This window comes from Natrix helvetica (assembly GCF_964273705.1).
Source record: "Natrix helvetica genome assembly, chromosome: Z".
In the NCBI taxonomy this organism is placed as follows: Eukaryota; Metazoa; Chordata; class Lepidosauria; order Squamata; family Natricidae; genus Natrix; species Natrix helvetica.
The window spans coordinates 138,111,160-138,132,998 of record NC_138554.1 but is presented as its reverse complement, the minus strand read 5'-3'; the positions used below and the strand labels follow the sequence as shown (position 1 = coordinate 138,132,998).

At 46.1% G+C, this 21,839-nt stretch overlaps 1 protein-coding gene across 2 annotated transcripts in view; it reads right to left on the bottom strand.

Moving 5' to 3' along the window:
• The window catches only part of LOC309401182 (vasoactive intestinal polypeptide receptor-like), a 71,674-nt gene that overhangs the window by 11,048 nt on the left and 38,787 nt on the right, over window positions 1–21,839 (bottom strand). For both annotated transcript variants that reach the window (XM_081970238.1, XM_081970239.1), the window contains exon 2: window positions 15,570–15,666. In XM_081970238.1, the coding sequence (XP_081826364.1) occupies window positions 15,570–15,666 (97 nt within the window). The remainder of the gene's footprint in view (window positions 1–15,569; window positions 15,667–21,839) is intronic.

The window sequence follows — 21,839 nt, the reverse complement described above, 5'->3', positions numbered from 1 at the left end:
TCTCCACAGCTTCCACATTGGGAGATTCTCACCCGGCTCTTCCATTGGTTTATCGAATCAATCAATCAAACAAGGAACCTTCCAATCAGCACCCTGTTGCAGCAGATTCTCCCCTACCCAAAGTCAGGCTCTATTTGCAGTTGAGTTGGCCCACTCTTCTAGATCCTTCTGCAAAATGCATCTGCTTAGTTACATCGAAGCTTTTGGAGGTCTTAGACCAGAGACCATCTTGAGATTTGTGGACTTCAACTCCCAGAATTCCTCAGCCAGCCTGGGGAACTCTGGGAGTTGAAGTCCACAAGTCTTAAACTTACCTCATTTGGAGACCCAGATTTTTTTAAAAAATCTGAGAAGAACTCCTGAATTATCTTTGATCTTCTGATGAACACAGATTTCTAAAGTTACAGGGAGTCCTCAATTTATGACCACAATCAAGTCAAAATTTTACGTTACTAAGCAAGACAATCTGTCTTCCCCATGGACTTTGCCTGCCAGAGAAAAAGCCGTTGCAGTAAATTTCAACCACATTAACGGATGTGATCTGCAGTACAGGTATTCCTCACCTTACAACCGTTCGATTAGTGACCGTTCAAAGTTACAACGGCACAGAAAAAAGTGACTTACAACCAGTCCTCGCAGTTACATCCCTCGCAGTCACCTGATCAAAATTCAGACAAATTTTGGCAACCATCACGTACTTATGACGGTTTCAGTGTCCTGGGCTCTTGTGATCTCCATTTATGACCTTCCTAATCAGCTCCTGACAAACATGGGGGAAGTCGGATCTGCTTAACGACTGCATGGTTCACTTAACAACTGCAGCAATTCACTTAACAACCACGGCAAAAACGATCGTAAAATCAGGTGCGTCTCGCTTAACCACTGCTTTGCTTGGCTAGATAATTTCTGGACCCCGGTGTGGTCATACGTCGAGGACTCCCTGTGTGTGAATGAATAGCATTCTTGCCTGACTTTTCTCTGCTTAGATATTGATCGGCGAGGTGGTCATGTGACTGGGTGGGTGTGGCCAACTCGATGTCACTCACATCGAGAGTCACCTGGCCAGCCTCGCCTCGCCCTTTCCCTTCCAGCCCGGGCTCCTTAGGGCCCCAAGAGGAAGCCGTTGCTGGAGCTAAGCAGCCAACCATGAGAAAGAGTTGGCAAAACAGCTCAGTTCACATTGGATCTGGCCGAGAAGGAGGCTCAGCAGAAGCACCTCACTGAGGACTAGGAGCATAGGCTTTCCAAGCAGAGGGGAGACCTGCGGGAGTGCAAGGCCAGGTACCAGCGCTTGGAGGCTCAGTGGGCAGAGATGGTCAGCCACAGTTCCAGGCCATGGTGCAGTCCCACTGGAACGAGGCCCTCCGGCTCTTCCCTCCAGTCTTCGCCCAAAGCCCCCCACCAGGAGGCTGAAGCAGACTCCAAGTCGGAATTTCTGACCCCCACAAAAAGACCCCGAAGGGGGAGACTCTCTGCAGCAACACAAATGTCCGTTGCACATATCCATCCCAGGGCTTCGTAGTTTGAGGACCCCTGATTTAGTGCAATATAAAAAATGCAGATAATTTTTCTGCTGAATGCCAAAATTTTCTTGTGGCCCATCAGTAGTCCACAGACCACCAGTTGATGACCACTGCTCTAGGAATGGTGCAATGAAGGGGGTTTGTATTCTGGTCAATTCCTAGTGTGGCTATTGGGTGAGGGGCTGCATTCTAAGCCTACCATTAGCTGTCAAACTTTGCTGCAAGGAGTTTCAGAATATCCTCTCTTGAATGGCCTTCTGCTGGCAGTATTTACTTTGCCTATGAATAGAGCCATCTAGATCGTTGTCTTCCTCTTTCAATAAGCTCTTTGTCTCCTTAAGTGCTGGCATCTGCTGTGAGCTATTAAGAAAGACTTGAGGGGGGTAGCTGCTTTCTACCTCTGAAAACATGTTTCTCCATTTCTCCTTCAGGGAAATACAATGCGTTTTTAAAAATAGTTCCCAAAATATTTCATTCTTCTGGGGGTGGGTGGGGGTGGAAGGGCGGGGGCTTCCCATACCACCAATCTTCCCCGTAGAAAATATTGGATTTTTTGCAGGGCAGCTGTGAGGAGAGGCAATGAACTTGTACAGTATCTCAATTATCCAAGCGATCGATAAGATTCTGAATCTGTAAAATGTCTTTGGAACAAGCTTAATAAATAAGACTCCTTTAGGATAGACATGATGCTACAGGAAGAAAGGAGGGAGGGAGAGAAGGAAAGGCAGGAAAAAGAGAAGAGAGAGGAATAGAGGGAAGGCGAATGAAAAGAAATAGGTAAGAAGGAGGAAAGTAAGAAAGGAAAGGGGAAAGAAGGACAAGAAGAAAAGAAAGAGGAAAAGAAAGGATGGAAGCAAGAAAAGCGAAAAGAAGGACAGAAGGAGGGAAGGAAACAAGGGAGGAAGAAACGAAAGGAAGGAAGATAGAAAATAATGGGAAGGGGAGGAAAGGAAAGGAAAAAATGAAGGAAAGAGAGGAAAAGAGAAGGAAGGAAGGAAAGAAGGAAGGAAGGAAGAAAAAGTAAGAAAGGAAAGAGGATAGGAGGAAAGGGACATAAAGAAAAGAGAGGAAAAAGGATAGAAGGAAGAAAAGAGCAGAGTGAAGGACAGAAAGAGGGAAGGAAACAAGGGAGGAGGAAACGAAAGGAAGGAAGATAGAAAGAAATGGAAAAGGGAGGAAAGAGGAAGAAAGGAAGGAAAGAGAGGAATGGAAGGAAAAGAAAAGAAGGAATGAGGAAGGAAGGAAAAGAAGGAAGGAAGGAAACGTGGGAGGCTTTCAGGCAAGATTCAATACAGAGGAAAAAATCCATAACCGTAATCCAACCGTAGTTCCTAGTTCGAGACCACCTTTAAAGGTTGGGGGGGGGAGGGGAAGAATTGTCCTTTCAGACTTGTAAGTTTTTTTCTTTCTTTTTACTGTCTCCTTGCAAGAAAAGCAGCATTAATACTCCTGGCATTGATTCCTTGTCCAGCCGCCTCCGAGGCTGACAGATCTCCCATATTGTCTTTCACGGGTTATTTTCACGTACCAGACATTAAGCAAATGTTATCCACTTGTCTGAAAGAATCTCTTGCACACTATAATGCTTTGACATATTTATTGCAAGCCAGAAAAAAACAATCCATTTTATTCTTGCTGCCGTTCTAATGGAAAAGCCTCTGCTATGTTTTCTCTGCTACCCCTTCTCTACAGCATGACAACTAAATTAATACAAGCGGTCCTCAACTTATAACAGTTTATTTAGTAACCGTTCAAAGTTACAAAAGTGACTTATGACAGTTTTCCACACTTATAAATGTCGCGGCAACCCCCTGTGGTCACGAGATCAACATTCCGACGCCTGGCAACTGACCCGTATTTATGACGATCGCGATCTGTTTATGATGACTGCAATGCAGAAGGAGATCACAAGGTCCATTGTGTGTTTTGAGCTAAGCTTCCCCAAAAAGCATGAAGCAGAGTCCCGACAAAACCCCTTTTATTAAATGAATGTGAATTCCTCTCATTCACATTCAGCAAGGCCTGGCAAACAGTCTTTCAAAGAAGTATTTATGGCCACAGACCTTATCTATCTTGGAAAGCTGCCACGTCGATATTGTCCAAACACAGTGCTGTGCAAGGAAAGACTCTGGGCACAGAGTCTCTGAGATTCAGGGATAGATCTTCACACTCCTGAAACGAATGAACAATTTGTTTCCTGCAAAAGCCCCCTCCCCTTTCGCTCCTCTTTTATTTCCTCTGGGAGGGGGGGGGCTAATCACCTTCCACCTGTGGCTTTACTCCCAAGTCTACCCTGATTTCTGGGTTGTTCTTTTCTTCTGGCAGCTCTGCACACGCGCACACTGGGAACAGGCTCCAGCTGTTCCTCTGCCTCACTGATGTCTGACTCCGAAGGCAGCTAATCACTGCCAGACGGCCTCAGCCCCGTCTCTGCCTCCGATGCAGAGCCCTTGCCCAAACTTTCCCTGGCCTCCAGGACTGGCCCATGCTCCCCCCAACCTCCTCACTGTCCGAATCTTCCGCCAGTTCTGCTGGCTACTGGCAGGCCACAACCCTGAGGGATCTAGATGGTTGCAACTTCATGGAGTATCTCCAATAGTTCAGGGTAAGAGTTGTTTTTTTTTTGAAATCTTGCAGATCAACCTATAGGCAGTCCTCCACTTATGACCACAATTGAGCCCGAAATTTCTAAGTTGCTAAGCGAGACCATTGTTAAGTGAGTTTTATGCCCCATCTTATGGCCTTTTTTAGCTCAGTCGTTAAGTGGATCACTGCACTTGTTAAGTTAGTAGCACCGTTGTTAAGCAAATCCAGTTTTCCCAGTGACTTTGCATGTCTTGAAGGTCGGAAAAGGGGATCAGGTGACTCAGGGGCACTGCAACCGTCATAAATATGAGTCCATTGCCAAGCGTCTGAATTTTGATGACGTGACCATGGGGATGATAGAGCGGTCATAAATGTGAAAACGGTCATGTCATTTTTTTCAATTGCTGTTTCAAATTTGAACAGACATTAAATGAACTATTGTTGTAATTCAAGAACTACCTGTAGAGGTATTGCCTGATTTCCCAAATGATGATAGACTTCAACTCCCAGCATTCCTAGGCACTGATGGTGAGGAATGCTGGGAATTGTAGTACAAGACCTGTAGAGTTTGCTGCTGGGGAAGGGACAGAAGACTGTGAGACCAATGGCTTAATTTGAATTGAGAGACAGACTGGTTGAAAGTCACCCAGCTGGCTTTCGTGCCTCAGGCAGGACTAGAACTCACCGTCTCCTGGTGAATGGCCCTAGCTGGCTTTCGTGCCTAAGATGAGACTAGAACTCACCATCTCTTGGTGATTGGCCCAAAGTCACCCAGCCAACTTTCACACCTAAGATGGGACTAGAATTCACTGTCTGCTGGTGATCATGTTTGAGACAGGACTAGAACTCCCCTCACCTGGTTTCTAGCCTGGTGCCTTTCCCATTAGACCAAACTGACTCTCATCTTCAGCTAACAGAATACCCCGGGTTCGAAACCTTATGTTCTACTATGATCCCGGGAATTTCGAATCTTAGCAGAGTCTGCTGATTAGTGAATCAGGGACTCAAAGCATTGGAAGGGACCCGAGACATCATCTAGTCCAACCCTCCCCGCTCCAATCATGGAGAAGACCGCTCCCTCCTTCCATTCTTCCTTCTGCCTGCAGAATCAAGCAACGTCCCAGCTGCTGAAGGCCTTAGATCAGCCACAGGGCCAAAAAAGTCATTTTCACATCTTGCTCACTTTTTAATTTTAAAAAAGCAGGTGGCAATGCATCCACCCATGCAGAAAATTTATTATTATTTTTTGTTTCCTGATCCTTTCCCCCAACCTGGGTCTCCAGCACTTGTCTGGGCTTTGATTCACTTCTTCCAGCTCCAAATTATTAACGCATTTGCCGAGCATTTAATAAGGCTTGCAAAAATTGCTGGCCGGCATCTTGGTTATCTTGGTTATCCCAGTTACTTCCTTTCGGCACGAGGGAGGGGGGCATTGCCCTGTTTTTTTGGGGGGGCGTGCCTCTCTCTCTCTCTCTCTCTCTCTCTCTCTCTCTCTCTCTCTCTCTCTCTCTCTCTCTCTCTCTCTCTCTCTCTCTCTCTCTGTGTGTGTGTGTGTGTGTGTGTGCGTGCATGCACAGAAAAGCTGCAGTGTGTCTGAACACTGAGTATCCAACTCACGTCCGGCAGTGGTGCATGTCCGAAAATTGTGCACATATTTGTTAAAAGGAAGAAACAATGCCCAGGAACACCGGTTAGCGCTGACTGGATCACCAAATGACCCACAGGTGGCCGAACAGCTGTCATACCATGCTGGCTGGGGAATTCTGGGAGTTGAAGTCCACAAGTCTTAAAGTTCCCAAGTTTGGACACCCCTGACTTAAGGACTGCAGCGGTTTAATTAGCAAACAAATTGGAGCACGGTCTCGCTTAACGACAAAAACTTTGGGGTTGCAAGTCGAGGACTGCCAGTGCTCCTTATTTCTTTAAAGGAATGATTTGGGCTTCTTGTTCTCAGCCAAATCCTGCTTCTAAACTTGGATCGCATGAAACCATGGGCTGGGTTGATGCATCATGTTAAGCCATGGTTGGGTTAAACATGGTTTGTTGAATAAACTCCATCCAGCTGGGTAAGTTAAGTAAGAAACAACAATGCCTGCCAGGCTAAAATTAAACAAGCCATATTGTGTGGGAGGGTATACGGGTAGAGCTTGACTTACAACCACAATGAGCCGCAAATTTCCATGGCCAAACAGGACTATTGTTAAGCAGGTTTTGCTATATTTTACAATCCTTCTTGCGACGGTTGTTGAGTGAATCATTGCAGTTGTGGAGTTATTCACCTGGTTATTAATTGCATCTGGTTTCCCCATCGACTTTGCTCATCAGAAGGACACAAAAGGGGATCAGATGACACCCCTCCCCCTCCCGGTACACTGCAACCATCATAAGTAATAATTCCAGTTTCCAAGCCTCCGAATTTTGATCAACGGTGATCATGTGAAAAACGGCTGTAGGTCCGTTATGGAGAAAAACTAGGTTTCCCTTAATGGTTGCATAAATTCACTTAACAACAGCCGAGATTCCCTTAACAACTGCGGCAAAAGAAGGTGCTAAAATTGGGTGTGACTCACTAAACGACAGAAACCCTGCTCCTGATTTTGGTCATAAATTGAAGACTGCTGTTATGGCCCGCCAGCAGAGCAGGCCATAGATTCGGACAGTGAGGAGGTTGGGGAGGAAGATGGGCCAGTCCTGGAGTCTGGGGAAGGCTCGGATGAGGGCTCTGTGTCAGAGGCAGAGATGGGGACAGGGCCGTATGCCAGTTATCAGCTGCCTTCGGAGTCAGGCATCAGTGGGGCAGAAGAACAGCTGGAGCCTGTTCCCAGTGTGTGCATGCACAGAGTTGCCAGACGAAGGGAACAGCTAAAGAACAGGGGTCGACTTGGGAGTAAGGCCACAGGTGGACGATGAATGGCCCCTCCCAGAGGGAATAAAAGAGGAGCAAAAGGGGAGTGGAGTCTGCAGGAGACAATTAGTTCGCTTCATTGGTTCGTGACTCTCCGAGACTCCTTGCCAAGGTTTGCAGATATCAGCCTGGCAGCTCTCCAAGCCAGAGAAGGTCTGTGACTGTAAATCCTCCCTCGAAAGACTTTGTTGGATCGTGAATGAGCAGAATTCACAGCCAATTAATAAAAGGGGTTTTGGTCGGGACAAGGAGTTTGCTCCAGGCTCTTGGGAAGCCTCGGTCAGAACAACTGCCTGCAATGGTGTCAAACCAATGCTGTGTTGACTACCAGGGACAGTTAATAATTACCTCCTTTCCTGAATGATTCATAAGCAGGAAATTGCTTTTTATAACCAGCATTTCGGGGTGGAAGAGGGAGAGAGATGATGGATGAAGTGTTAAGCTGGACCAGTCTGATGCATGACTCGTTCCAGGGCAAACTTAACGTGTCTGAAGGGAGGAATTAACTTAAATCAAGGCAATGGATCACAGGGTGACTCGAGGCGATGCATTTTTCACTTTATCCTGATTATAGACGACTGCTTTCCTAAGGGAAAAGATGCTCATTTAATTAGCACCACAAAATAGATGGGTAACTGAGACGGCAACCCCGTAATTCCACCCGGCAATGGGATGCAAAACAGCCGGCAGTTTCTATGAAAACCTGACTAGGAAATGTTTTTTACAGGTAGTCCCTCGATTTACGACCATGATCGAGCCCCAAATTTCTGTGGCTAAGTGAGAAATTTGTTAAGTGAGTTTTGCCCCATTTTACAACTTGTGTCAATGGGGGAGGCCACATTAGCTTAACAACAGTGCTACTAATTTAACGACGGCTGTAATTCACTTAACAACAAGAAAGTTTGTAAAATGGGGCAAACCTCACTTAACAAATGTTTCGCTGAGCAGCATAAATTTTGGGCTCATTTGTGGTCATAGGTTGAGGACTACCTAATATGGTTGCAATAAAAGAAAACCCAAGGGATTTGCATGGGCAGATACATAAATTAGAAATTTCCAATAAATTAGATACAGAAGTTAGAATAATCCAACGTTCCATGTATTACTGAGTTGCTGGTACAATACTAGAACAGGGGTCCCCAATCTTTTGGACCTCAGGGACCACTAAATTCATAATTTTAAATCCCACGAACCACTAATATGATCTGCCTAATGACCGGGTGGGTGGGTGTGGCTAAGTGGTCATGTGACTGGGTAGGCGTGGCCAACTCGATATCATTCACTTTGAGGGGCGCCTCGCCAGCTTCTACTCCTCATTCCTCGCCTTCCCGCCCGGGTTCCTTAGGGCCCCAACAGGAAGCCATTGCTGGAGCTAAGCAGCCACCATGAGAAAGAGTTGGCAAAACAGCTCAGTTCACATTGGATCTGGCCGAGAAGGAGGCTCAGCAGAAGCACCTCACTGAGGACTAGCAGCATAAGCTTTCCAAGCAGAGAAAAGACCTGCGGGAGTGCAAGGCCAGGTTCCAGCGCTTAGAGGCTCAGTGGGCTGAGATGGTCAGCCAGTTCCAGGCCATGATGCAGTCCCACTGGAACGAGGCCCTCTGGCTCTTCACCACCAGTGGCGCTTCTTCCCTCCAGCCTTCGCCCAAAGCCTCACACCAGGAGGCTGAAGCAGACCCCAAGTCAGAATTTCTGACCCCCACAAAAAGCCCCCGAAGGGGGAGACTCTCTGCAGCAACACAAGCGTTCATTGCCCGTATCCGTCCCAGGGGGCGTAGTTTGAGGACCCCTGATTTAGTGCAATATAAAAAATGCAGATAATTTTTCTGCGGACCACCAGAATTTTCTCGTGACCACCAGTGGTGCACGGACCACCCATTGGTGACTACTGGACTAGAAGACCTCCACTGTCCCTTCTGACTCTGCTATTCTGTTATTATCTGAGACTGCTGTGTCTTTAACTTTGCCTCAGCTGGCTCAGTGGAGGCTTAAAACAGGATCTGTTGGATTATGGGGACCTGTCCATCATTAAACAACAGTTGGCACCAACTGGACTCTTGATGTGCGATTTGTTACCTTGCGTAAAGAGAAAAACAAACATCTCGTTGAAACAGGGAAAGCTTCTTTTCAACCCATGGCGTGCAATGTTTATTCTGCATACAAACTTATCCAAGTTCTTAAACTGCCTTTTGACCCCTCAAACAAGTTTGGTGACTCGGAGGAGACTCAGAAAGGAGGCAAGTGTAACAGAAGAACAGAATTGGAAGGGACCGTGGAGGACTTCTAGTCCAACCCTCTGCTCAGGCAGGAGACCCTATAGTACCATTCCGGTAAAATGACTGTCCAATCTCTTCTTAAAACCTCCAGTGTTGGAGCATTCACAACTTCGTTAACTGTTCTCACTCAACTGTTCTAAGTTGCTTCTCTCCTTGATTAGTTTCCACCCATTGCTTCTTGTTCTACCCTCAGGTGCGTTGGAGAACAGTTTGCCTCCCTCTTCTTTGTGGCAACCCCTGAGATATTGGAACACCGCTATCCTGTCTCCCCTGGTCCTTCTTTCTATTAAACTAGACATACCCAGTTCCTGCAACCGTTCTTCATATGTTTTAGTCTCCAGTCCCCTAATCATCTTTGTTGCTCTTCTCTGCACTCTTTCTAGAGTCTCCACATCTTTTCTACATCGTGGCGACCAAAACTGAATGCAGTATTCCAAGTGTGGCCTTACCAAGGCCTTATAAAGTGATATTAACACTTCACGTGCTCTTGATTCTATCCCTCTGTTGATGCAGCCTAGGACTGTGTTGGCTTTTTTGGCAGCTGCTGCACACGGCTGGCTCCTATTTAAATGGTTGTCCACTAGGACTCCAAGATCCCTCTCACAGTTACTACTGTTGAGCCAGCTTTCACTGAGCCAAAGAGAATTATGTAAACGTCCTTGGGAGTCATTTGTGGGTCTCTTCCATCTTCTGGGGCCTGGCAGTCATAATTGATTTCACCATACAGATTTCACCATACTGGCCCTCAATCAGAAAGACTCTCTTAGATTCAGCTGGCTAGGGACATTTGCTGAAGTTTAAGGCCATGATAGCAAACCTACGGCACCCATGCCTAAAGTGGCACATGGAACCATCTTGCCTGGCACATGAGGTTGCCCATTCCTCTTCTGGGTTTCTGGTGCATGCACATGTGATGATCAGCTGGCCTTTGTGCATGCGTCAGTGCCAGAAACCAGAAGAGCGGGTTTTTCTGGTTTCTGCCCTGCGAATGTGCATGTGTGCCGGCCAGCTGATCGTCGTGTGCTCATGCGCACCAGAAACCGGAAGACAGCTGGCTGGTGTACATGCACAAACCAGAAACTGGAAGTTCATTTCCCAGCAACTCCTCTTCCGGGTTACAAGCCCCCGCATGCAATCACTGGCTTAAGGTATCTTGCAAATCTATGCATTTCTAAATTGCACAGAGGAAGTTAGCAAAATAGATGGTCGATTTTTCATACTTAAGACCGTATAAAGTTATGACGACATTGAAAAAAGTGACTTATGACCATTTTTCACAATTACAACCATTGCAGCATCCCCATGGTCACATGGTTTAAATTTGGTTGCCTGGCAACTGACTCATTTATGACGGTTGAACGAGGGGAGGGGAAAGAGGAAGGAAGGGAGGAGGGAAGGAAGGAAGTGGGAGCAAGGGAAGAGAGAGAAGAAAGGAAAGAGGAAGGAAAGAAGGAAGGAAGGAAGGAGAGAGAGAAGGCAGGAACAGAGAGAGGGAAGGAAGAAAGGAAGGAGAAGGAAGAGAGAATAGAAGAGAAGAACAGAAGGAATAAGAGAGAATGAATGAATTAATGAGATAAAGGAAGTAAGGAATGACAGAAGGAAAGAGCACAGAAAGGAAGGAAAAAGAAAGGAAAAAGAAGGAAGGGAGGATAGAAAGGGAAGGGGGGAGGGAGGGAGGAAAAAGAGTGAAGGCAGGAACAGAGAGAGGGAAGAAAGAAAGGAAGGAAGAAAAGGGAGAAGGGAGGTTAGTAAAAGGATGGAAGGAATAGAGTGAATGAATAAATGAGATAAGAAAGGAAGGAAGGAAAAATGGAAGGAAGGAAAAGGAGAAGGGAGGATAGAAAAAGAGGATGGAAGGAATAAGAGAGAATGAATGAATGAATGAATGAAAGAAGGAAGGAAGGAGTAAGTAAGTAAAGAGCCTTTGTAAGTTCACTTAAATTTCTGAACAAACCTACAAACTAACATTACAAAATGCAATTCAGTCTCCAGTGACTTCCCTATCAATTATTTCTGTCCCATTGGAATTGCTTATTTCCCAGACTAAAAAGCTAACAACCAGAGCAAGTACACCAATCCTCTAATTCTCCCAGCTGAAGATGAACAACAGACCTCAATGTGCCCCAAACTCTCATTTGTAATCCTGGGAACTTTCTCTAACCGTGTGAGAATTGGGTGATAGAAATGCCACTCAAAGCATGGGGGACCCAATAACATTCTGGAGAAAGGAAAGGAAAGAGGCAGAGACAGGAGAAAGGGATATGCAAAATTTGCAAATAGAGGTTCTTGCCTAGAAAAACCTCCATCAGCCAGTGAAAGAGGCTGAGAAATATAAATACAGATAATCCTCGACTTACAACAATTTGTTTAGTGACTACAAGAAGTTACAATGATGTTGTAGCCCGCCATTGGCCAGCAGAGCAGGCTATAGATTCAGACAGTGAGGAGGTTGGGGAGGAACATGGGACAGTCCTGGAGTCTGGGGAAGGCTCTGATGAGGGCTCTGTGTCAGAGGCAGAGAGGGGGCCAGAGCCGTCTGACAGTTATCAGCTGCCTTCAGAGTCAGACATCAGTGGGGCAGAAGAACAGCTGGAGCCTGTTCCCAGTGTGCGCAGGTACAGAGTTGCCAGACGAAGGGAACAGTTAAAGAACTGGGGTCAACTTGGGAGTAAGGCCACAGGTGGATGATAATGTCCCTCCCAGAGGAAATAAAAGAGGAGCGAAAGGGGAGTGGAGTTTGCAGGAAAACATTTAGTTTGCTTCATTGGTTCCTGACTCTCCGAGACTCCTGGCCAAGTTTTGCAGAGATCGGCCTGGCAGCTCTCCAAGCCAGAGAAGGTCTGTGACTGTAAATCCTCCCTCGAAAGACTTTGTTGGATCGTGAATGAGCAGAATTCACAGTCAATTAATAAAAGGTTTTTTGGTCAGAACAAATGGCATTTGGAAAAAGTGATTTATGGCTATTTTTTACACTTACATCTGTGGCAGCATCCCCATGATCACGCAATCAAAATTCAGACACTTGGCAACTGACTCATGTTTATGACCGTCGCAGTGTGGTGACTCTCTGACAAAGCATCATCATCGGGAAAGTCAGATTCGCTCCACAACTGTGTTAACTAACTTAACAACTGCAGTGATTCATTTAACAAACGTTGCAAGAAAAGTTGTAAAATGGGACAGAATTCCCTTAACAATGGTCTGGTTTAGCAACTGTAATTTTGGGCTCAGTTGTGGTTGTAAGTCGAGGACTACCTGCAAATAAATGCCAGGAAAAACACAACTGGAAGTTTATTGATGTATGACAATATTAAAGGTAACTAATGACAGCCCACTTTAAGTGATTTAATAGACGTTAATTCAGTTCCTGAATTAAACAATAACACAATAATTCTGCTGTTCTCCAACTTCCTTATTTTTCATACAGTCAAGTTGCAAAATCAGGAAGAATTTGATGAGGCAGAATTGAGCGATCGTTTCTCCAGGTTTATATAATACTAGCTGATAACCTCTCGATGCCCGAATATTTATTTATCCCAACCAGTGGTGAAATTCAATGGTTTTTTTACCACCGGTTCTGTGGGTGTGGGTTGGTGGGCATGCTTGATGGGTGTGGCAGGGGGAAGGATACTGCAAAATCCCCATTCCCACCCCACTTGAGTAGTTGTCTGAACTACTCAAAATGTCCACTACTGGTTCTCCAGAACCTCTCAGAACCTGCTGGATTTCACCCCTGATCCCAACTCTCCTTCCATGAACGTCGCTGCAATTTCTAATGTTGGATTTTCCCTCTTACCAGTGGGAGCCCCCTTGTGGAATACTGTGAAGCCGTTACTATGGCAACTCCACAGCACTGTACAGTAGAAGTCATTTTAAGGCACAACAGGCTGTATCTTAACACACACACACCGAGGGGTGTTAGGGGTGCCTTACCCCCACAGTATTTGTTTCCAGAGAGTAAGTAATTTGTGTAATCAAGTTTGCTTGAAATTGCTTGAGGCATTCCAGAGTTATGCTGGAACATACACACACACACACAAAGCCATATATATATATATACCCCAATATTTATAGAAAGACAGCAGCTCCGATCACGCTTTGCTCACACAAGCATGAAGCCGAAGGCACCAGCCTGAAGATGGCGAGTGGGATTTCGTCGAAACGTCGCCAAGATACTCTCAACCTTACATGGGAAAAGACCCGAATACGCCAAGACCTGCATACCTGTACCCGTGAAAATCTACAAAAACATATATATACAGAATGTTTGTGTGTGTGTGTTTCTATGTATGTATGTATGTATGTATGTATGTATGTATGTATGTATGTATGTATGTATGTATGTATAGATAGATAGATATAGATATAGATATAGACATAGACATAGATATAGATGATAGATAGATAGATAGATAGATAGATAGATAGATAGATAGATAGATAGATATAGATAGATAGATAGAAAGATATAGATAGATATAGATATAGATAGATATAGATAAATAGATAGATAGATAGATGATAGATAGATAGATATAGATAGATAGATAGAGATAGGTAGAGAGAGAAAGAGAGAGAGAGAAAGAGATAGATAGATAGATAGATAGATAGATAGATAGATAGATAGATAGATGATAGATAGATAGATAGATAGATAGATATAGAGAGAGATAGGGAGAGAGAGAGAGAGAGAAAGAGAGAGAGAGAGAGAGATAGATAGATGATAGATAGAGATAGAGAGAGATAGGTAGAGAGAGAGAAAGAGAGAGAGAGAAAGAGATAGATAGATAGATAGATAGATAGATAGATAGATAGATAGATAGATAGATAGATAGATAGATAGATGATAGATAGAGAGAGATAGAGAGAGATAGGTAGAGAGAGAGAGAGAAAGAGAAAGAGAAAGAGAGAGAGAGAGAGATAGATGATAGATAGATAGAGATAGAGAGAGATAGGTAGAGAGAGAGAGAGAAAGAGAAAGAGAGAGAGAGAGAGAAAGAGATAGATAGATAGATAGATAGATAGATAGATAGATAGATAGATAGATAGATAGATGATAGATAGAGATAGAGAGAGATAGGTAGAGAGAGAGAGAGAAAGAGAAAGAGAGAGAGAGAAAGAGATAGATAGATAGATAGATAGATAGATAGATAGATAGATAGATAGATAGATAGATAGATAGATAGATAGATAGATCGATCATGGGAAATTCAATGAACAAAAATACAGGTAGATCCTCGACTTATGACCACAACTGAGCCTAAAATTCCAGTTGCTAAGCAAAACATTTGTTAAGTGAATTTGGCCTCATCTTACAACCTTTCCTGCGACATCTGTTAAGTGAATCCCTGCAGTGATTAACTTAGTCGCATGGTTGTTAAGTGAATCTGACTTTCCCATTGACTCTGCTTGTCAGAAGGTCGCATAAATATGAGTCAGTTGCCAAACATCCGAATTTTGATCACGTGACCATGGGGAGGTTGCAATGGTCATTAAATGTGAAAAATGGCTATAAGTTGCCTTTTTTTTTAGTGCCGTTGCAACTTCAAATGGTCGCTAAAGGAATGGTTCATAAGTCGAGGACTACCTGTGATGTATTTTTCCTGTTTTTCAGACGGACTAATGTTTGAACTTCTAAAGTAATAACTGAAGAGCTGACCGCAGTGCAAACCATGGATGATGGCTATCAGAAATGGATGTTTGTTCAGAAATGTCTTTGCTCGTACGACAACACAATTCCATAATAAGAAATGGCTTCTGTCGCCAGAAACCACAATATCACTTAGACTTATATACTTCTTCACAGTTTATTTTACAGCCCTCTCTAAGCGGTTTACAGAATCCGCCTCTTGCCCCCAACCATCTGGGTCCTCATTTTACCCACCTCGGATGCTGAGCCAGTCAGGATTGAACTCCTGGCTGTGGGCAGAGTCAGCCTGCAATACTGCATTCTAACCACTGCGCCACCACAGAAGGAAGGGAGGAAGGGAGGAAGGAAGGAAAATAGCAATAGCACTTAAGACTTATATGCCACTTCACCATGCTTTCCAACCCTCCCTAAGCAGTTTACAGAGTCAGCCTCTTGCCCCCCCCCCAACAATCTGGGTCCCCATTTGACCCACCTGGGAAGGACGGGAGGCTGAGTCGACCTTGAGCCTGGTGAGATTCGAACTGCCAAATTGCAGGCAGCCGGCGGTCAGCAGAAGCAGCCTGCAGTACTGATGTTTTCAGCGAAAACATCCCTGTTTAAGGCAATGAAAAAGTAGACCAATCTCTTACCTAAAGTCAGATTATCCGAAATGGAGTATCTCACACATTTGTCTCGTTCCGTCTGAATGGATATCATGAGTGCACACTCTGGAGATATTCCGGATACCTACAAAAAAATTTCCAAAAAGTTAGAAACCGTTTGTTTGTTATTCCATTCTTAGGAGACCGTTCTTAAGTGAGTTTTGCCTACTTTTACGACCTCTCTTGCCACCGTTGTAAAATAAATCATTGCAGTTGATTAAGTTACTCACACGGTTGTTAAATGAATCTGGCTTCCTCCATCTGGCATCGCTTGCCAGAAAGTCGCAAAAGGGGATTGCGTGACCCAGGGTCACCGCAACTGTCATAGATTTGAATCAGTGGTCAAGAAACTAAATTTTGATCAGGTAACCTGATGGAGAGGCTGCAAATGCTCGTTTTTTCCCCCCTGTGCTGTTGTAACTGTGAATGGTGACTAAATGAGATGGTTGTAAGTCGAGGACTACTTCCACAGCAACTGCCTTTTACGTCCAAATTTGCTCCCAAAATTCCGGCAGGAAAGTGGCATTTCGGACACTCCCACCAACTATTAAAATCCTTGACAAATCCAGAAAAAAAAAATCTATTGGCAACATTTCCGGGCACTGAAACTGTAATAACTCCATTATGATATGATCTGTTTGCCAATAAAGTCATATTCCCTGAACAAATATTTCCACATCACCGCACTCGGCACACCATTAGGCCGATAAATATTTGGGGTGGCTGAATTTGAACTAATCTCAGCTTTCCCAGGCACATGAGACGGGAAACCGGTGCAGTTATGCTGATTCTACCTGAGAATATTTGCAGGTCAGGGCTGAACTGTGGGGTCCTTGGTGGTCTCTGAGCTTGGGGGTTTCCTTGCAGACATTTCATGACCCAGCTAGGGAACATCATCAGTGGTAGGTGGAGGAGGAGAAGGAGGAAGGGAAAGAGGAGGGGGGAGGAGGAGGAAGGAGAAAGGGAGATGGAGGAGGAGGAGGAGGAGGAAAACTGTGGGGTCCTTGGTGGTCTCTGAGCTTGGGGGTTTCCTTGCAGACATTTCATGACCCAGCTAGGGAACATCATCAGTGGTAGGTGGAGGAGGAGAAGGAGGAAGGGAAAGAGGAGGGGGGAGGAGGAGGAAGGAGAAAGGGAGATGGAGGAGGAGGAGGAGGAGGAAAACTGTGGGGTCCTTGGTGGTCTCTGAGCTTGGGGGTTTCCTTGCAGACATTTCATGACCCAGCTAGGGAACATCATCAGTGGTAGGTGGAGGAGGAGAAGGAGGAAGGGAAAGAGGAGGGGGGAGGAGGAGGAAGGAGAAAGGGAGATGGAGGAGGAGGAGGAGGAGGAGGAAAACTGTGGGGTCCTTGGTGGTCTCTGAGCTTGGGGGTTTCCTTGCAGACATTTCAGGACCCAGCTAGGGAACATCATCAGTGGTAGGTGGAGGAGGAGAAGGAGGAAGGGAAAGAGGAGGGGGGAGGAGGAGGAAGGAGAAAGGGAGATGGAGGAGGAGGAGGAGGAAAACTGTGGGGTCCTTGGTGGTCTCTGAGCTTGGGGGTTTCCTTGCAGACATTTCATGACCCAGCTAGGGAACATCATCAGTGGTAGGTGGAGGAGGAGAAGGAGGAAGAAGGGAAAGAGGAGATGGAGGAGGAAGAAGGGGAAGGAGAGATGGAGGAAGAGGACAAGCGTACAATCCTTGGTAGTCTCTGAGTTTGGTTGTTTTCCTGCAGGCATTATGACCCAACTTCATCAGGACTAAAAGGGAGGGGTGTGTGTGAAGAGGTGGCAGTGAAGGAGGAGGACCAAGAGGAGGAAGATGAAGAGGAGCAGGAGGTGAAGGAAGAGGAGGAGAAGGAGTACTTTGGTGGTTCCTGAGCTTGGTTCATTTTTTGGGGGAGATGTTTTATTACCCAGCTAGCTAATATCATCAGTACTAGGAGAAAGTGAGATTTGGAGAAAGGAGGAGGAGGAGATTACAGGTTATAGATTACCAGAGTTGGAAGGGACCTTGTGAGTCATCTATGCCAACCCCCACCCAAGGAGGAGACCCTAAACCGTTTCTGACAGATGCCAGTCCAGTCTCTTCTTGAAAGCCTCCAGGGATGAAGCTCCCACAACTTCTGAAGGCAACTTCTGTTCCATGGGTTGATTGCTCTCACTGTCAGAAAAAAATCCACTTTATTTCCAGATTGAATCTCTTCTTGGCCTGTTTCCATCCATTGTTCCTTGTCTGGCCTTTGGTTGCCTTGGAGAATAGCTTGACTACCTCCTCTCTGGGGCAGCCCTTCAATCATTGGAAGACCGTTATCCTGTCTCCCCTAGTCCTTCTTTTCATTAAACTAGATATACCCAGTTCCTGCAACCATTCATCGTATGTTTTATCTCCAGTCCCCTAATCCTCTTTGTTGCTCTTCTCTGCACTCTTTCTAGAGTCTCCACATCTGTTTTTTTAATAGTGTGGTACCAAAGCTGAATGCAATATTCTAGGTGTGGTCTTACTAAGGCTTTATAGAGTGGTATTAGTACTTCTCATGCTCTGGATTGTATCTCTCTGTTAAGGAGAACCGAGAGTGGGGTCCTTGACCACAGTAGTTTCCTTGTACACATTTAATTACCAAACTATGTAACATCATCAGGACCTTGTAATTCTACTTTCTTGTAAGGCTACACTAAGATACGCTTGCAAGTCTGAAAATATAAATCTGTCACTGTCTCTTTTGCAGCCTGAGCAGTTATAACGGATTCTTCCTGACTTTCTTTCTCTGGCTGTTATTTGTGGACTTTGCCTCCTCTTATCTAGCCAGTCCCTGGGCCAGTCATGGCTAAACTTTTTATTGTCGGGTGCCAAAAATGCTACTGTCCACATGCAATACTGCGTGTGCATGCCGGCATCCATAATGCAAAGCGCCCCCCCCACACATGCACATATGCGCACAACCCCTCCACTCCTCCCCCATGTGTGCCATCCTGCCGATGTGCTGCTCACTGCCAAGCTGAGCTTGGTATTTTTTCCGGGGAGATGGGGAAGGCTATTTCCGCCCTCCCCATGCGCCAGGAAAGCCTCGGGAGCCTGGGGAGGGTGCAAAATGGATCTATGGGCCTACCAGAAGTTCGGAAACGGACCTCCAGAGGGCCAGGGGAGGGGGGAAATGGCATCCCTGGCCTTCCAGAGAGGCAGAAAAATCAGCTGGCTGGCACGTGCATGCATGCTGGAGCTGACATAGGGCAATGGCTCGTGTGATGGCTCCGCGTGTCACCTGTGGCATGCATACCATAGATTCGCCATCACAGCCCTAGGCAGCATCTTTCCCTCTTGCCTCCAAGGTCATTCCTACATACTATGACATCAACTTTCCTGTCCCCACCCCCAAGTTCTTGGGGGAACTATGGAACAAAGTGTAGAAGGACCAGGGAAGACATGATAGCAGTGTTCCAATATCTCAGGGGTTTCCACAAAGAAGAGGGAGCCAAGCTATTCTCCAAGGCACCTGAGGGTAGAACAAGAAGCAATGGGTGGAAACTAATCAAGGAGAGAAGCAACTTAGAACTGAGGAGAAATTTCCTGACACTGAGAACAATCAATCAGTGGAACAGCTTGCCTCCAGAAGTTGTGAATGCCCCAACACTGGAAGTCTTTAAGAAGATGTTGGATAGCCATTTGTCTGAAACTGTATAGGGTTTCCTGCCTAGGCAGGGGGTTGGACTAGAAGACCTCCAAGGTCCCTTCCAACTCTACTATTGTATTATTGTAGTTGTGTTACTCTCCTCTTCTGCTAGTAGCTTCACAAGACCACACAAGGCATGTTGTTAACCACTTGGGTCTGTAGTAGTGATACCCACATCTTCATCAAGAAAGTTGATGAAGTCACTCAAAGAACAGTTGTAAGTCAAGGACTCTCCATACAGGTTGTCCTCGACTTACGACCACAACAGAGCCCTAAATTAATGTTGCTGAGCGAAACATTTGTTAAGTGAGTTTTGCCCCATTTCGTGACCTTCTTTTGGGGGGGGGAGCACACTTGTTAAGTGAATCAATGCAGTTGTAAAATTAGTGACATGGCTGTTAAGAGAATCTGGACTTTGTCACAAGGTCGCAAACGTTGATCGCATGACCCCAGGACCCAGGAACGGTCGTAAGTATGAAGCAGATGCTAAGCATATGAATTTTGATCACGGGACTATAGGGATACTTTAACGGTCGTAAGTGTGAAAACGATCATCTGTCACTTTTTCCAGGTTCTGTTGTAACTTCAGTCACTAATTGAACTGTTGTAAGTCAAGAATCACCTGTAGAGAGCACTAAACACACACACACACACACACACACACACACACACACACACACACACACACACACACACACACACACTGACTCGGAGTGATTAGTGGGAAATGCCTCCAGTTTGCCTGTCCACAAACCTTTCCCACTGAATGGTCTGTAGCTGACCCTGCTCCCACCTGAACCTTTCTGGGAAGCTCCCGTGGAAACCCGGAGCACCGTCTGCAGTTCAGCCACAGGTTGAGGCAACATCTGTCCCAGCTATTGTGCTGGGCTGCATCAAAGCACCCTGCAAAATGGTCCTCTGTGCATCCACTTGCATAGATGGGGTGCAACAACACTGCTGCCAGATGCTTTGAGGATGGTTAGCTGCCTTGAGAACCACAGGCCCTGACTAAAATTCCTTTTTCTTCTTCCCCTTCCTTCCTTCCCTCCCCCTTTCCTTCCTTGCTTCTTCCTCCCTCCCTCCCTCCCTCTCATCATGTCTCTCTCCTTTCTTCATTTCCTTCCTTCCTTCCACCCTCCCTCCCACCTTCTTCTCACCATATCTCTCTCCTTCCTTTCCTTCCTCCCTCCCTCCCTCACATCCTCTTTCTTCTCACCATGTCTCTCTCCTTCCTTTCTTCCTTCCTTCCTTCCTTCCTTTTTTCCTTCCTTCCTTCCTCACTCCCCTTCTCAACATGTCTGTCTCCTTCCTTCCCTCCCATTTTTCTTCCCTCCTTCCTCGCTCTCTCCTTCTTCTCACCATGTCTGTCCCCTTCCTTCCCACCCCCTTTCCTTCCTTCCTTCCTTCCTTCCTTCCTTCCTTCCTTCCTTCCTTCCTTCCTTCCTTCCTCGCTCCCTCCTTCTTCTCACCATGTCTCTCTCCTTCCTTCATTCCCTCCCATTTTCCTTCCTTCCTTCTTCCTCCCTCCCTCCCTCCTTCTCATCATGTCTTTCTCCTTTCTTCATTTCCTTCCTTCCTTCCACCCTCCCTCCCACCTTCTTCTCACCATATCTCTCTCCTTCCTTTCCTTCCTCCCTCCCTCCCTCCCTCACATCCTCTTTCTTCTCACCATGTCTCTCTCCTTCCTTTCTTCCTTCCTTCCTTCCTTCCTTTTTTCCTTCCTTCCTTCCTCACTCCCCTTCTCAACATGTCTGTCTCCTTCCTTCCCTCCCATTTTTCTTCCCTCCTTCCTCGCTCTCTCCTTCTTCTCACCATGTCTGTCCCCTTCCTTCCCACCCCCTTTCCTTCCTTCCTTCCTTCCTTCCTTCCTTCCTTCCTTCCTTCCTTCCTTCCTTCCTTCCTCGCTCCCTCCTTCTTCTCACCATGTCTCTCTCCTTCCTTCATTCCCTCCCATTTTCCTTCCTTCCTTCTTCCTCCCTCCCTACTTCTCACCATGTCTCTCTCCTTTCTTCCTTTCTTTCCTTCCTCCCTCCCTCACTCCCTCCTTCTTCTCACCATGCCTCTCACCTTCCTTCCTTCCTTTCCTTCACTTCCCTTTTCCTTCCTCCCTTCCTCCCTCCCTCACACCCTCCTTCTTCTCACCATGTCTCTGTCCTCTCTTTCTTCCTTTCCTTCCTTCCACACTCCCTCCTTCTCACCATGTCTCTGTCCTTCCTTCCTTCCCCTTTTCATTCCTTCCTCTCTCCCCCTCCCTCCCTCCTTTTTCTCACCATGTCTGTCCCCTTCCTTCCCTCCCTCTTTCCTTCCTTCCTTCCTTCCTTCCTTCCTTCCTTCCTTCCTTCCTTCCTTCCTTCCTTCCTTCTTCCTTTCTTCCTCCCTCACTCCCTCCTTCTTCTCACCATGTCTCTCCTTCCTTCCTTCCCTCCCATTTTCCTTCCTTCCTTGCTCCCTCCTTCTTCTCACCATGTCTCTCTCCTTCCTTCCTTCACTCCCTTTTCTTCCTTTCTTCCTCCCTCACACCCTCCCTCACACCCTTCTTCTCACCATGTCTCTCTCCTTCCTTCCTTCCTTCCTTCCTTCCTTCCTTCCTTCCTTCCTTCCTTCCTTC